We start from the raw sequence: 15,281 nt of genomic DNA on the forward strand, positions 1-15,281 counted from the left end.
GGGATTTGTGGCTGCTGGAGGCGGGGACTAGGCAAGGGGTGGGAGGAGCCGCCCTGACGCAGGGGGGCGGGGCCGTACGGGATGATGATGGGGATGGGGCCTAGGAAGGGGCAGGGGGACGTGGGGCTCTGAGAAGGGGCGAGGCGGTGCCTAGGGAGGAGCTAGGGCAGCTGGAAGAGGGGTGCTTCCCCAGCCCTCTGCCCTGCCCCCCACGCCTAAGGAGGAGCACAGCCCGGCAGGGGCCCATCATGCAGCCCCCCCAGCCATCCTCTGGCCCCGGAAACCAGACACCAGGCCCAGGAGCCAGAAATATCCCTGGCCACGGGGCTGCCCTGGTTATTTTTACATCTCCACCGGGCACAAGCTGTCCCCACCCCACGGCTGCCCCGGACTCCGAGCCCCACGGCAGCAGCGGGGGTTGTGCCTCCACCTAAACCGCCTGGATTTAGCCCAGCGGAACAGCTGCCGCAGCTGGCAAGCACCCTGCTCGGGGTGGGGCTGCTGGGGAAGAGTGGCTGTGTGGAAGAGCTTCCAGTGCTGCGAGCTTCCCCGCAGCAGTGCCCCCAGCCCAGTTCCTGGTGCTGCGAGCTTCCCTGCAGCAGTGCCTCCAGGCAGAGACTCTGCTTCTGTGGGCTTCCTCCAGCAGTGCCCCCAGGCACAGATCCTGATGCTTTGGCCTCCCAGCCCCCACTCCCCAGGGCAGTGCCCCAAGGCAGCAGGAACTCCTGCCCTGTGATCCTACCCCCAGCATTGCCCCCAAGCTGGGGAATCCCAGTGTGGTAAGCTTTCCCCCATCAGTGCCCAGCCAAGCCCTTGTCTGAGCTGTGTAGAGAGCTGAAGGGGTTAACGGCCCATGTGTGTCAGGAGCCCCTGGCCCCCCCCGGAAATCTGACATTCCCTGGCCAGGAATCCTGGAGCCGCAGCGCAGAGAGGGAGACACCCAGAGAGGGGAAGGGGTGAGTGTAAACCAGAGGACGTGGGCTGGGGGCCCCCCTCAGCACCAACCCCCCACAGCCCTCACTTCCAGCTGTTGTGTCCCAGCTGGAGAGCAGGGGGTGTGGGGGAGGAGGGGGATTCAGTGACTGAGAGGCCAGGGTGGGGGAGTCTGGATATGGGCCTGGGAGACGGAGAGCGGGGGGCAAGGAGAGTGGGGAGATGGGACTTGGCAGAGGGGTGCCAGAGATGGCGCTGGGAGGGGTTGGTGCAAGGCTGGGGGGCAGTCGGGTTGGGAGACACATCAGCAGGCTGCTGGGAAATGGGTTCTGTGGAGTGGGGAGAGCCTGGGGGGTAACTGGGGAGGTAGAGCAGGGCTGGGAGAAAGACATGGGGTGGAGGGGGTGAGGAGGGGGCCCAGGCTGGGGAGCGAAGCTTTCCCATGGCCCTTCCGCCTGGTGCTGCCCCCCAGGCACTGGCCAGTCCCTAGCCAAGCTCTATTCCTCCCTTCTGCTGTTATGTTCCCTTCTTAGGGGCTAGGGCAGCGGCTGTGAACCCAGATGCAGAAGGCAGGAGCAGAGGAGAGCCCTGGGGAGGGGGTGTAAGAGGAGGCTGCAGGGGGTTACGCAGGGGGGCAGGAAGGGGGGCTGTGGAGGATGCCTGTCCTCTGGCCTTACTCCCCTGCCTTAGGTTCTTCCCGTTTCTCATCCCATGTCCATCCTGGGCCCAGCTTGGGGTGGAGGGAACACACGAGAGAGCTGAGGAGACAAGCAGGAACCAGATCCCTGGGGGTCTGGACCAGGGGCCCATGAGGAGCAGACAGCCTACCCGGGGCAGCCAGCCCCAGCTACATGGTTGCCCCACAGCCCAGGCTTTATGAGGGCGCCCAAGACGCTTCCCCAGCTGGAGAGAGGGGACCTGCCCCATGTGGAGGCAGCAACCCCCACCTCCCAAAAGGCAAGGCCAGGATCCCCGAGACAGGGGCTTGGTCCCCCACATCTGGGCCTGGCTGCCATGGAAGGAGGTGCCACAGGGACTGCCAGCAATGCCAGGAAGGCCCTTGGCACTCTGGTGGTAACCCCTAGTGACCCCTAAGGGTGCCAGCAACACCCTTGGTACTGTCCTGGTAACCCCTAGCAACACCAGTAAGGCCTGTGGCACTATCGTGGTGGCCTCTGGTGACCCCTAGCAACAATAGCACTGTCATGGGAGCTCCTAGCAACACCCCAACGGCCACTAGTGTTGCCCCGATGGACCCTAGTGATGCCAGAGTGGCCCATAGCAACTCCACGGTGACATCTAGTGACCCCTAGAAACGCCACGGAGATCCCTAGCGATGCCAGCGAGGGCCTCGGCAATGCCACGGCAGCCCGATCAGCCCCCTGGCAACTGCTGGGGATGATGGGGTGGCTCCTAGCAAGGCAAGTGGGTGGTGGCGGGAGCAGGGTGCCCCAGGCCTGGCAGCGGCACCACCCTGCCATCTCCTCTGCCCCGGCGAGGGACCGACATGGGACCCAGCGCTGCCGGCCTCCTGGCTGGGGCTGGCGCGTGGCACAGCTCCATCTCTAACGACTAACACATTTCCTTCCCCGCCCGGCTCCACATCAGCGCTCAGCCCCCCTCCCCGCCTCACGCTGCAGCTGGTTCTGCTCATCTCATCGGGGGCCTGGAGGCCCAGGCCCCACACGGTAGCGGCGCAGAGGGAGCTGAGGGAGAGGGGGACGTGGGCCTGGAGCATGGCCAGGGGCTCGTGGTGGGGCCAGAGGGTTGCCAAGAGGGGCCTGGCACAGTGACTGTGGGGGTGCTGGGATGGGGGGCAGCTGTGGGGAGAGAAGGGGATCATTGCTGGGTGTCTGGAGAGGTGCCGTAGTCCCATGGGGAGGCAAAGAGGGAGAGGCTGGGGGGGGGGGGGTCTGGAGGGCTGTGGGGGGGGCTGGCCAGGCGAGTCCTACCTCCGCCCCACCCCCAATTTGCCCCCGCAGCTTGGACCATGTCAGACATCTACAGCGAGGTGGCCGGGGACGACCCCCCCAGCGACAGCTTCTGGATGGTGAGAGGCCTGGGGGCCATGGGGAAGGCCTGAGGGGATGGGCCCTGCAAGGGGGCTCAGGGGAGGGCTGGGAGCCTGGGCCCTGTAGGGGGATTTGGGAAGGGGCTGGGCCCTGAGGGGGGCTCAGGGAAGGGGCTGGCGGCTGGGCCGGGCCCTGCAGGGGCCTTCAGGGGGGTTGGCTGTAGGAGAAGCAGCTGGGGGAGTCCCAGGGTTTGGGGTGTCACTGCTGGGGAAGGTTGCAGCCCCCCCCACCTCACTGGGATGGGGTGCCAAGGGAGTGGGGGTTAATAGGAGGAGGGGGAACCAGCTGGGTCTGATCCCCCTCCCCACGTCTGCCCCACCAGCCGAACCAGTACCAGCGCACAGTGCGGAGGCTGGACGAGGGGTCCCACGTCTGCAACCAGATGGTCAGCTGCTTCCGGGAGCGGGCGCGGATCGAGGGCAGCTACGCCCGGCACCTGGGGGCCTGGGTGCAGAAGTGGCGCCCCCTGGTGGATGCGAGTGAGTCACCACACCCTGCTGCACAGCACTGCGCCCCCAGAACCCCTTTAATCTGCCCCCCGCCTCACTCCCACGGCACAGCACCCCTCGCTGCCCCCACCTGCCCTCTGCAGCACAGCGCCCCACTGCCCCCTGCTGCATGGCATCCCCCGAAGAGCCCTTTAATCTGCCCCCTGCAGCTAAGCCCCCCGCACTGCCTCCCCACACCACAGCACAGCACAGAAACCCCCCCGCCTCGCCCCCCTGCAGCAGTGTCCTCCACTGCCCCCCACACCACAGCACAGCACAGCACAGCACAGAAACCCCCCCGCTTCGCCCCCCTGCAGCAGTGTCCTCCACTGCCCCCCACACCACAGCACAGCACACCCCCAACCCACCCCGCCCCCCCGCAGCACAGCGCCCCCCATGGCCCCCACACAGCAAAGCACAGTGCCCCCACCCCGCCTCGCCCCCCTGCAGCACAGCGCCCCCACTGCCCCCCGCAGCGCAGCGCAGCGCAGCCCAGCGGAGCGCCCCCCGGCCCGCAGCAGGGCGCCCCACGTCCGCTCTCCGCAGGTCCCCTGTACGGCACGGTGCGCCGGGCCTGGCAGGCCTTCCTGGACACCACGGAGCGGCTGGGCCGGCTGCAGCAGGACACGCAGCGGGCGCTGCTGGCGGAGGAGCTGGCCCGCGTGCGGGGCTGGCAGCGGGACAACTACCACCGCAAGCTGCTGGGCGGCTTCCGCGAAGCCCGCGAGCTGGAGAACGGCTTCCGGCGCGCACAGAGACCCTGGGCCCGCCGCCTGCACAAGGTGGGCGCTGCCCGGGGGGCACCGGCCGGGGGCGGGGCGTTACCCGAGGGGCGGGGCACAGGGGATAGGGTGCTACCCCAGGGGGCGGGGCACTGCTTGGGGCACGGGGGCGGGGCTCTACCCCGGGGGCGGGGCTCACGGGGTAGGGTGCTACCCAGGGGGAGGGGCACAGGAGGTGGGGCTGTACCCGGGGGGCGGGGCGTTGCCCGAGGGGGCGGGGCGCAGGAGGCGGGGCTCTACCCGGGGGCGGGGCACAGGGGGCAGGGCTCTACCGAGGGCGGGGGACATGGGAGGCAGGGCACTGCTTGGGGCAGGTGGCAGGGGTGAGGCTGTACCCAGGGGGGAAGGGATCAGGGGGCGGGGCACAGGGATGGGGTGCTGGCCGGGGGAGGGGAGGGTGGCAGGGGTGGGACACCCAGCACTGCCTAGGGGTCACAGTGCAGGGGGTGTTGCCCTGGGGGAAAACACAGGGGTGGGGCACTGGGCAGGGGGGCACCTGGAGGGCCCTGCGTGGGAGGCAGCGTGGAGGTCCCCCATGGGGGCTGCGGGGCTCCGAGCCCTGGTCACACCCCTCATCCCTCCCCCGCAGGTGGAGAAAGCCAAAGCTGCCTACCACCGGGCCTGCCGCAAGGAGCACATGGCAGCAGGCCGGGAGCAGCTGGCCCCGGGGGGACCGCCCCTGGCCCCCGACCGCCAGCGCGCCCTGCGGGAGGACCGCCAGCGCCACACCCTGGAGGCGCACAAGGTGGGTGTGCCCGGCCGTGGGGTCACTTAAGGTCCAGGCACAAGGGTCGGGTGCCCCCCCCCTTGGAGCCTGCAGCCCCCAGCCCCCCCCCCGAGAGCCGCGTACTGTGGGTAGCACAGCAAGGAGCTGCCCTGGCCGCTCTGCACCCCAAAGTTCAGCCTAGTGTTCCCCCCTGCATCAGCCCCGGTCTCAGCCCTGCCCCGATGTCCCTCAGTCCTTTGCTCGCTGGCCCAGCCAGCCTGCGTCTCTGAGCTCTGCAGGGAGTAACCGGCCCTGTGCCACCCCCAGGGACAGAGCAGCCTCCAGGGGAAACTGAGGCAGGCACTGCATTGGTGAACCCCCTCCGGGCTACTGCATCCCTTCCTCAATGGGTCCATGGGGGCTGCCAGGGCTGTGGGTCCAGGCCTGGGCAGCCCCCAAGTCCCCCTGATGCCCCTGCCCCCCAGGAGCGGCAGCGCTATGAGCAGGCACTGGCAGAACTGACCCGCGCCAGCCCACGCTACGTGGAGGAGATGGAGTCGGTCTTCGAGCAGGGCCAGGAATTCGAGCAGAGACGCATCGAGTTCCTCAAGGAGGCCCTGACGGCTCTGCAGCGCCGCCTGGACCCCACCGCCCACCCTGGGTAAGGGAGACCCGCCCCCTGCCGCCCACCCTGGGTAAGGGAGACCCCGCCCCCTGCCACCCACACCCGGTGAGAGAGACCCGCCCCCTGCCACCCACTCCGGGTAAGGGAGACCCTGCCCCCTGCTGCCCACACCTGCTGAGAAAGACCTGCCCCTGCCGCCCACCCCCAGTAAGGGAGACCCCTTCCCTCTGTCGCCCACCCTGCTGCCTGGACCCCACTGCCCACCCCCTATTCTCCCCACCCCCCTCCTTCTACTCACTACCCACCCCAGGTAGTAGGATGGGTCTGTGGGGGGCAGGCTGCTCGGGCAGCCAGGTGGGAGCGATGGGGGAACAGGGAGGGAGCTGGGGGCTGGCAGTGGTCATGCTCCCCCTGCCACCCCTCACAGGGTGCAGGCTGCGCAGACCCAGCTCCGCCAGGCTATAGGCGACATCAGTGCCCGCCAGGACCTGGACTGGTGGCGCCGGCAGCGTGGGCCTGGCATGGCCATGGCATGGCCTGAGTTCGAGGTGAGACCCCACCCTCCGGGCACCCAGCTCCAGACAGCCCAGAGCGGCTGCCCAGCCCTGGCACTGACCTAGGGCACATTAACCCTTCAGGCCCCTCTGGGCAGCTGTGTAACCTACTGAGGGAAACTGAGGCACACAGTAACTGTATCAAAGGGCTGCCCGCAGCCCCCAAGTGCTCCGCTGCCCCCAGCGCCCTCTGCCCCTCTCCCTGGGGAACACGGGCCTGCTGGAGTAGCTGGGAGCTCCCTCTGCACTGTGCTCCCCTCCCAGGGCTGAGCCCCCTCTTTCCCCTGCGCAGGCGTGGAGCCCCGAATGGGAGCAGCAGGGCCCCAAGGCCCCACCAGTGCAGGAAGAGAAGAAGGTGATGCTGCAGAGTGTCTGCCCTGCCCCGGGCAGGTGAGTGGGCATGGGGGGCAGGTGTGCAAGGGGGAGGGCTGGTTTGCTCCCCACAGCCCCTTGGATGGCCACAGCCTGGCTGCACTCCAGCCCCACAGGAGACCCTGCCCTGGCCTAGCCTGTGTGGGGCTGCCCCCCATGGCTGCCAGGCTTGTGTGTTTGGGCCAGCACCTGGTAGCTGGGGTCGGCTCTGCCCCCTGGGCCATTAGCAGCAGGGCCTGGGGCTCAACCCAGCTCTCTCCTGCTCTAGTTCCAGTGCCTCCTGCCCCCCAGCCCAGTGAAAATGAGCGGGGGCGGGGAGGAAATACTTGGTGGAAAGGGCGGGGCGGGGCGGGGCTGGCAATGGTGTTGCCAGCCGCTATGGGGCGGGGCGGTGGGCGTGTCCCTCAGGAGCCCCGCCCATCCCCCCGCAGGGTGGCCGAGGCGCCGGCTCGGGGCCAGCGGGTTCGGGCCATTTATGACTACACGGGGCAGGAGCCCGACGAGCTGAGCTTCAGGGCGGGTGAGTGACCCCAGCGCCCGCCCCCCGTCTTGGCCTTGACCCCACTCCTGCCCCCCGCATGGACCCCCATCTGGGCCCCGCCCCCCGGCTGCCCCCCCTCCTGGTCGCCGGATGACCCTCATCTGCCCCCCCCCCACTGACCCCTCACTTCCCCTGGCTGGGCTCCCATCTGGGCACTGACCCCCCCACTGCCCCTGCCCCTGCCCCCTGGCTGCCCCCCCATGGACCACCATCTAGCCCCCCCGGCCGGGTTCCTATCTGGGCCCCGCCCCCCCACTACCGCCCATCTGCCCCCCAAAATCGCCGCCTGTCCTTACAGGGGAGGAGCTGACCAAGCTGGAGGAGCAGGACGCCCAGGGCTGGTGCAAGGGAGTGACGGACGTGGGGCGCGTGGGGTTGTACCCCGCCAACTACGTCCAGCCGGTGCCCTGAGCCCCCCGCCGGGATGGGGCCCCGCCCCCCCAGGCCCACCTGCTGTGGAGCGCTCTCCGGGGAGCCCCGATCGCCCCCGCGACCCCCAGGTCGGGAAGACTCCCGGAGCCCCAGAAACAATAAACTTCTGCCCCCAGCAGCGTCTGCGTGTGTCCCTCGTGTGCCCTACGACAGGGGGTGGGGCTGGGGGGCAGCTGGGATGAGGACTTGGGCAGAGTTATGGGGCAATGCAGAGGAGGGTGGGGGGCAGCGGGAGGGAATTGTGGGGCAGGGCAGTGGGGCACCAGAGAAGGGACTGTGGGACAGGGAGGGGGCTGGGGGGCAGCAGGGAGGGGGCTGGGGGGTAGGGCAGCGGGGAAGGGGTGGTGGGACGCGGGGGAGGGAAGTCGAGGGCCGCTGTGGTGCAGGATCGCCCGCTCCCGCCCCCCGCCCCCGTCAGGGCGTGGGGCTGCCCTGGGCCTGCCCTTGCTGGCAGAGCCTGGGCCAATGGGGCGCTGCACCCCGGGAGGCCAGGGCCAATCCGAGCCTGAGCTCCCGGACCTCAGGAGCTGCACCCCCAGTGGCCCAGCCAATGGGAGGAGACTGGGGACCCACAGACAGCCCGAGAGCAGCCGGCAGGACAGACGGATCATGGCCCCCCCCGGCTGGGCCGCCCTGCTGCTGCTGGCGTTCGGCACCCAGGCCCTGATCCGGTCAGCGCCCCGGGCCCGTGCTCGGGAGAGGGGGCAGCCGAGTCGTCAGAACAGCCGGAACTGAGAGCCGGGACGCCTGGATTCTCTGGCCGCTTGGGGAGGGGAGGGGAGGGGGGGTGCACTTGTTAGAAGAGGGGACGCTGGGAGCCAGGACTGCTCTCGGCCTCTGGGAGGGGCTTGGGGGGGGAACTGGGTGCCAGGACGCCGGGGTTCGCCCCCAGGCTCGGGGGGGGTGTGGGGGTTAGTGGTTAGAGCGGGGAGATGGGTGCCAGGACGCCGGGGTTCGCCCCCAGGCTCGCGGGGGGGGGGGTTAGTGGTTAGAGCGGGGAGATGGGTGCCAGGACGCCGGGGTTCGCCCCCAGGCTCGCGGGGGGGGTTAGTGGTTAGAGCGGGGAGATGGGTGCCAGGACGCCGGGGTTCGCCCCCAGGCTCGGGGGGTGGGGTGGGGGTTAGTGGTTAGAGCGGGGAGATGGGTGCCAGGACGCCGGGGTTCGCCCCCAGGCTCGGGGGGGGTGTGGGGGTTAGTGGTTAGAGCAGGGGGCTGGACTCCAGGAGGCCTGGGCTCCCCCGGGCTCTGGGAGGGGAGTGAGTGGTAATGGTTAGAGCTCGGCCCGGGGGGCAGGGGCTGCCTGGCGCAGCCGCCGACCGGCTCCGGCTGCCCCACACCTTGGTCCCAGCTCCCTCCGCCTCCCACGGGGACCTGCCGCACCTAGCCAGTCCCCCGACCAGTCCGGCCAGTTCCCGCCCGGCGTGGGATGGACACCTCGGCAGCCCTGCCAGGCGCGCCACCTCCCCCAGCCCGGGGCGGGGCCTCGCAGCTCGGGGGACGTGGGCGGGGCGGGGCGGGGCCTCTCCACTCCCTCCAGGGGGCGCCGCGCCCACCTGGCCCCGCCCCGGGCTGAGGGAGGAGGGAGCTCGGGGTTCCCCGCCCAGTTTCCAAGCTCTGACCACCCCCCGTCCCCCAGGATCCCCCTTCGGAAGTTCCCGTCGGTGCGGAACCAGTTCGCCAAGATGGGGCTCCCCGTGGGCAGACTGGGGGCTCGGTGGGGCCCGGCCAGGGCTCCCCACGGCCGCTTGGCCGCCCCCCAGCGCTTGCACAACTACATGGACGTGAGTCACCCCCGGCCTGGGGGTCGGGGCTGGGGCTCTGTAGGGCCTGGGCCACTATGCTGGGGTTGGTCTCCCGGGGGCTGGGGAAGCTGGGGGGCGGGCACCGGGGGAAAGAGGGAGGGGCGGGGTTAGGGGGTTCTGTGGGGACGGGGGAGGGACGCTGGGGGGCGCTCTATGGGGCCGGGCAGGAGGCGCTGGGGGGGGGAGGGAGGGGCTGGGAGCGGGGCTAGGGGGTTCTTTGGGGACTGGGGTGGGACTCTGGGGCCGGGCTGGGGGGAGCTGTATGGGGTGGAGGCTGTGCTGACCCATGGGGCTCACCCCCCCAGGCCCAGTACTATGGCGAGATCGGGATCGGGACCCCTCCGCAGAGGTTCAGCGTCGTGTTCGACACCGGCTCCTCCAACCTGTGGGTGCCCTCGGCCGGCTGCTGCCTCCTGCACCTCGCCTGCTGTGAGTAGGGGTGGCCCATGACCTCGCCCTCTCTCCCCAGGACTTGGGGCTGTTGGGGGGCCATGGCCTGACCCCTCTCCCCAGAGATGTGGGGGGCTGCTCGGGGGCCGTGACCTGACTCCCCTCTCCCCCAGGGGTTCACACTCACTACCACTCACTCTTCTCCTGCACCCACAAACGCAACCACACCAACTTCTCCATCCACTACGGGAGCGGCAGCCTGCAGGGCTTCCTCAGCCAGGACACCGTCACCGTGAGTGGGCCCGGACGCCTGGGTTCCCCCCGGCGGGGGGAGGGGGGAGGGAGCCCAGGTGCCTGGTTTTCTCCTGGCCCTGGGAGGGCACTGGGGCCAGAGGCTGTGAGGCTGAGCGGGAGCCCACATGACTGGGTACCCTCCCAGCTCTGGGAGGGCAGTGGGGCTAGTGGTTAGAGCAGGGGAGCCCAGATGCCTGGGTACCCTCCTGGCTCTGGGAGGGCAGTGGGGCTGGGGGCTAGAGGGGGGCAGAGGGGGCTGGGAGCCCAGACACCTGGTTTCTCTTCCTTCTCAGAGAGGGCAGCGGGGCTAGTTGTTAGAGCTGGGTGGAGGTTGTGGGAGCCCGGACGCCTGGGTTCCATCCCGGCTCTGCGCCCAGGTGGCCAACGTGACGGTGGTGAACCAGACCTTTGCTGAGGCTGTGGACCTGCCGGGGCTGGTGTTCGTGGCAGCCAGATTTGACGGCATCCTGGGCCTGGGGTACCCAGCACTGTCGGTGCGTGGGATCACCCCCATCTTCGACAGCATGCTGGCGCAGGGGCTGCTGCCCAGGGGCCTCTTCTCTGTCTACCTCCGCAGGTCAGACCCGGGGCCCCGTGTCGCCAGCACCCCAAGTCCCCTGCATCCTCCCCCCGCCCAGGGCCCCTCATCGCGTCTGTCTGACTGCAGAATAAACATTGTTCTGTGCACTGAGGGATGTGCACCACCCAGAGACACCCGCTGCCGGCCGGGGTGCTCCACTCAGCTCCTGGGCGGCCTCCTGGGAACGCTGCCCTGGGCTGCGAGCTCCCCCGACCCCGTGCCCTCCGGCGGCGCCGCGCCCACCCCAGGCAGGGAGTGGGGCAAGGTCTGTTCCCTCCAGGGGGTGCTGGGTACCTTCCACCCTGGCAGCCAAGTCCCCCCATGACCTGAGCCCCTCCATACCCCCGACGCCTCAAACCTCCCCACATCCCCCACCTCCAGGGTCCCCAGCACCGCCACTCCCTCCTGTGTGCTTGCACCCTGCCCCCCAGCCCCCGCCCCGCACCCCCCTGGCTGGAGCTCCAGCTGCCAGCCCAGCGCTCTCTCATGGCTGCAGGGGCTCGGCAGAGGGGGGCGAACTGCTCCTGGGCGGCACAGACCCGGCTCTGTACCAGGGGAAGCTGCACTATGTGCCTGTGTCCCGCAAGGCCTACTGGCAGCTCAAGGTGGACAAGTGAGTAGCCGCCGAGGCCCAACCCTGGTCCCCCCATCCCCCCATGGCCCCTTCTCAGCCCCCCGAGGTCGCCTGGGTCCCCCCATGGCCCCTTCCTGTCCCCCCGAGGTTGCCTGGGTCACCCCTGTCCCCCCATGGCCCCTTCCCAGCCCCCTTCCCAACCCCTTTCACAGCCCCCTGGGGCCCCCTCCCACCCTCTGCCCCAAGTTCCCTGGGGCCCAGTCCCAGCCCCTGGAGGTCCCTAGCCCCCTGCTCAGTGCCCCACCCCCAAGCTGCCCCAAGCCCTAGTCCCCTTCCTGGGTACCTGACCCCCTTCCCCAGGGGGCTCTTCCTGGACCCCCCGGGCCCCTTCCCGGCCCCCTGAACCCCTGCACTGCCAGAGTATCCCTAGGCCTAGCCCTCAGTAAGGCCCCCTCTCCCCCCCAGAGCCCCCTTCCCTCTGGGCCCCCACCCTGGGCCCCCGAAATCACAACCCCCTGGGAGCCTGCCAAGCACTTGGACTCCCCTGTAGCCTCCAGCCCCTCCTCAACGCCCCTGGCTCCCAGCCCCCACCCCCCAACTCCGCTGGACCCCTTGTGACTCACCTGGGCCCCCACCCTCCCTTTGATCCCCCCCTTGGCAGGATCTGGGTGAAGAAGTCCCACAGGGGGCGCCAGGGCAAGGGGCCGGTGCTCTGCCAGGGGGGCTGCCAGGCCATCGTGGACACGGGCACCTCCCTCATCACGGGCCCCAGGAAAGAGATTGAGAAACTGCACCGAGCCCTGGGCTCCTTCCGCACCATCGGGGGGCAGGTAATGGGGCTGGACGCGAGGTCTCGGCCACAGGGCCTAGGGGTTGGGGCGGCAGGGCTGGGAGCCAGGACTCCTGGGTTCTCTCTCCAGGTACTGGGAGGGGAGTGAGGGCTAGTGGTTGGAGCAGGGGGCTGGGAGCCAGGACTCCTGGGTTCTCCCCCCAGGTACTGGGAGGGGAGTGAGGGCTAGTGGTTGGAGCAGGGTGGCTGGGGAGTCAGGACTCCTGGGTTCTCTGGCCTGCTATGCCCCCAGCTGGCTGTGGGGGCTGTCTAACCCTCCCCCCTTCCCTGCTGTCCCCCAGAAAGTGCTGGATTGCAACCAGGTCTCCCGCCTGCCCAAGGTCTCCTTCGTGCTGGGCGGAAAATCCTTCAGCCTGAGCGGGAAGCAGTACATGCTGCAGGTGGGGCTGCTGGCGGGGGGTGGGGCTGCGGGGGGGACAAGTGGCTGTAGTGGGAGGGGGGGTGTTGGGGGGACATGGGGGAGGGGCAGCAGATTGGTGGGCTCTGACCCCTCCCCTGTCTCCCCCCCCAGGTGACCGAGTCAAGACCCCCGTTCTGTGTCAGCGGGTTCATGGGCCTGGATGTGCCCACCCCAGCCGGCCCCCTCTGGATCCTGGGCGACGTCTTCCTTGGCCAGTACTATGCCGTGTTCGACCGGGAGCGGGACCGTGTGGGGCTGGCCCGGGCCGCCCCGGCCCCTGCCCCCGCCCCGGGCCCCCACAATGCAACACTGAGCCCCCGGAGCAGCCCCCAGCCCACCGCAGGCCCCACAGCCGCCAGGCCCCTGAGTTCCACCCCCGGCTCCAGGACTAGGGGGTAGGGGGGGCAGGCGTGTGGGTTCTCCCTTGAGCTCTGGGGGGGGGAGTGGGGTCCAGTGGTTAGAGCAGGGGTGGGGCTGGGACCCTGGTGGGGGAGTGGGGATGAGTGGTTTGGGGTGAGGCCTTAATGCAGAGCCGTGTGTTTCGGGGGCCTCCTGCCTCCTCCCCAGCCCCAGCACAGACCCCACACCCTTCCCTGCTCCAGCAGTGCCCCGGCGGGCATGGGGGCGGGCAGGACCCAACCAGCAGGGGCAGGCCCTGCCCCCCAGCAGCCCCCCACTCTGCCCTGCCCTGGCTGCAGCATGGCCCCAGCGAAACATGGTGTAAATGTCTCCTTCCCGCGTGTCCTCATGCGTCCATCTGTCCTTCCCTCCCATGAGTCCCTGTCTGTCCCCGTGTCCTTCCTTCCCATCCGCGTGTCCCTCCAGAGTGCCTCCGTGTGCCCCTGGCACTCTCCATGTGTGCCCATGTGACATGCATCACGCTGTGGCTCCAGGTGGTTGTCCACGTGGCTCTCTGTGCATGCCTTCCAGCCCCACGTGTCTGCGTGACCCAGCCGTGTGTCTGCGTGTGCGTCGGCGTGGCTCCATGTGTGCAAGTCCTGGGCATGTGCCTGCGTGTGTGTGCGTCGGCGTGGCTCTGTGTGTGCGAGCCCTGGGCGTGTGTCTGCGTGTGTGCGTGTCGGCGTGGCTCTGTGTGCGAGCCCTGGGCGTGTCTGCGTGTGTGCGTGTCGGCATGGCTCTGTGTGTGCGAGCCCTGGGTGTGTGTCTGCGTGTGTGCGTGTTGGCGTGGCTCTGTGTGCGCGAGCCCTGGGCGTGTGTCTGCATGTGTGTGTGTCGGCGTGGCTCTGTGTGTGCGAGCCCCACGCATGTGCCGGCATGGCTTTCTCCGTGCAAGCCCCACGCATGTGCCGGCGTGGCTCTGTGTGTGCGAGCCCCGGGCGTGTGCCGGCGTGGCTCTGTGTGTGCGACCCCTGGGCGTGTGTCTGCATGTGTGTGTGTTGGCGTGGCTCTGTGTGTGCGAGCCCTGGGTGTGTGTCTGTGTGGCTCTGTGTGTGCAAGCCCTGGGCATGTCTGTGTGTGTGGGTGTTGGTGTGGCTCTGTGTGTGTGAGCCCGGGCATGTGTCTGTGTGTGTGTGTGTTGGCGTGGCTTTCTCCGTGCAAGCCCCAGGCGTGTGTCGGCGTGGCTCTGTGTGTGCGAGCCCCGGGCGTGTGCAGACGGCTGGCCAGGCAGCACAGCCCAGAGCAGCCCTGCCCAGCTCTGGGGTTGCACAGGGACACACATACCACCATGTTACCATGGCCCAGCTCGGGGGCACTGAGACGTTCTGGTGCCCCTGGGCCTGTCGTACGCACCCCCCCCCAGCCTGCTCGCTGCTCACTGCTGCACACCCAAGGTCCGTGGCACACCCCCACACAGCCTTTGACACACCCAGCTGCACCTGCAGCCTGGCCAGGTCCTGCCCAGCGCTCGTCCTCCTGCTGTCCCTCATGGGATGGCCACGTGCTGTAGCCAGACGAACGCTCAGGGCCGGGCGGGGCCCACTGAGCAGGTAGGGCGGGGCCTGACTTCAGCTTGAGGCCAAGCCAGCAGGGAAACTGAGGCACACACCTGGCTTGTGCAAAAAAGAAAATTCCCCCTTCGTCACTGCTTTGTCATCCAGCGTCTGTGGAGTTTGGCTCGGGCCCCACCCCAGGCCCCATGACTGAGGCACCGGCCTTGTCCTGCGCCCCTCGCCAGCCAGGACCCCCAGACACACACCGGTTCCTCAGAGCCCAGGGCTGCCGGGGGCTGGGCCAAGCAGTCAATAAAGTGTCGATTCCTGGTGCCTGGTGGGTCTTCATGACTGGGGTGGGGTTGAGGGATAGGCCAAGTTGAAAGCACCCCCAGCTGCTGTGAGCCCCAGAGCGGAGGCTAGCCGGGGGAGGGGTGGGGTGGGGGCTGGGCGCAGAGTGGGCCTTGCAGCTCCACAGCCTAGGGGGAGGGTTGGCTGGGGGGCCAGGAATTTGGGGCAGCCCCGGGCCGGCGGTGCAGCTCCCCAAACGGGGCAGGCTGGGCCTTCAGGACTGAGAAACAACCTGGGCAGGACAGCCCCTCCCCCTCCCCCCCAGTCATTATCCACGTGTAGAGCCCATCCCCCACCCAGTCACTGTGCCTGCTCCCCATCCTCCTGGAGAGGCCCCCCCCCAGTCGTTATCCCCGTGTACAGCCCCAGCCCCTCCCCCTCCCCCAGTCGTTAGCTCCCCTGGGGCTCCTCCAGTGCCCGCAAATGACCCCTGAACCCCAACCCGTACCCCACAGCGACCCCTCTGCCTCTCCGCTCCTGACCCCCGTAGACTGCACTTCTCCCCGTGACCCCACCCCTCCCCCAACGCCCAGAGACCCCCCCATCTCGTCCCTACCCCCACCTCGTCCCTTGCAGCCCCCCCATATCTTTGCAGGGCCTTTAAGGTGGCTCCGCATTGCAACGGGCCCCACTTTAACGGGGC

The 15,281-nt window shown here is 69.2% G+C and overlaps 2 protein-coding genes across 3 annotated transcripts; both read left to right on the forward strand.

The window, feature by feature from the left end:
- Nucleotides 1–105: 105 nt before the first annotated feature.
- Nucleotides 106–7,617, forward strand: LOC142024272 (protein kinase C and casein kinase substrate in neurons protein 1-like). Of its 2 annotated transcripts, none has more exons than XM_075016112.1 (10): nucleotides 106–956; nucleotides 2,916–2,983; nucleotides 3,328–3,484; nucleotides 4,040–4,275; nucleotides 4,865–5,020; nucleotides 5,467–5,642; nucleotides 6,034–6,154; nucleotides 6,453–6,550; nucleotides 6,964–7,052; nucleotides 7,372–7,617. In XM_075016112.1, the coding sequence occupies exons 2-10, from the start codon at nucleotides 2,924–2,926 to the stop codon at nucleotides 7,482–7,484; spliced, it is 1,206 nt and encodes a 401-aa protein (XP_074872213.1). In that variant the 5' UTR covers nucleotides 106–956; nucleotides 2,916–2,923; the 3' UTR covers nucleotides 7,485–7,617. The 2 variants fall into 2 exon arrangements, with proteins under 2 accessions (XP_074872213.1, XP_074872214.1); XM_075016113.1 differs by lacking the exon at nucleotides 106–956 and adding an exon at nucleotides 1,615–2,621.
- Nucleotides 7,618–8,091: 474 nt separating this feature from the next.
- Nucleotides 8,092–14,620, forward strand: LOC142024269 (cathepsin D-like). Its single transcript, XM_075016108.1, has 9 exons — nucleotides 8,092–8,176; nucleotides 9,142–9,286; nucleotides 9,613–9,736; nucleotides 9,871–9,989; nucleotides 10,369–10,568; nucleotides 11,068–11,184; nucleotides 11,807–11,975; nucleotides 12,277–12,375; nucleotides 12,507–14,620. Exons 1-9 carry the CDS (start codon nucleotides 8,115–8,117, stop codon nucleotides 12,792–12,794), a joined length of 1,323 nt encoding a protein of 440 aa, XP_074872209.1. The 5' UTR covers nucleotides 8,092–8,114; the 3' UTR covers nucleotides 12,795–14,620.
- Nucleotides 14,621–15,281: the final 661 nt, after the last annotated feature.

Source organism: Carettochelys insculpta, chromosome 22 (assembly GCF_033958435.1).
Source record: "Carettochelys insculpta isolate YL-2023 chromosome 22, ASM3395843v1, whole genome shotgun sequence".
Lineage (NCBI taxonomy): Eukaryota > Metazoa > Chordata > Testudines > Carettochelyidae > Carettochelys > Carettochelys insculpta.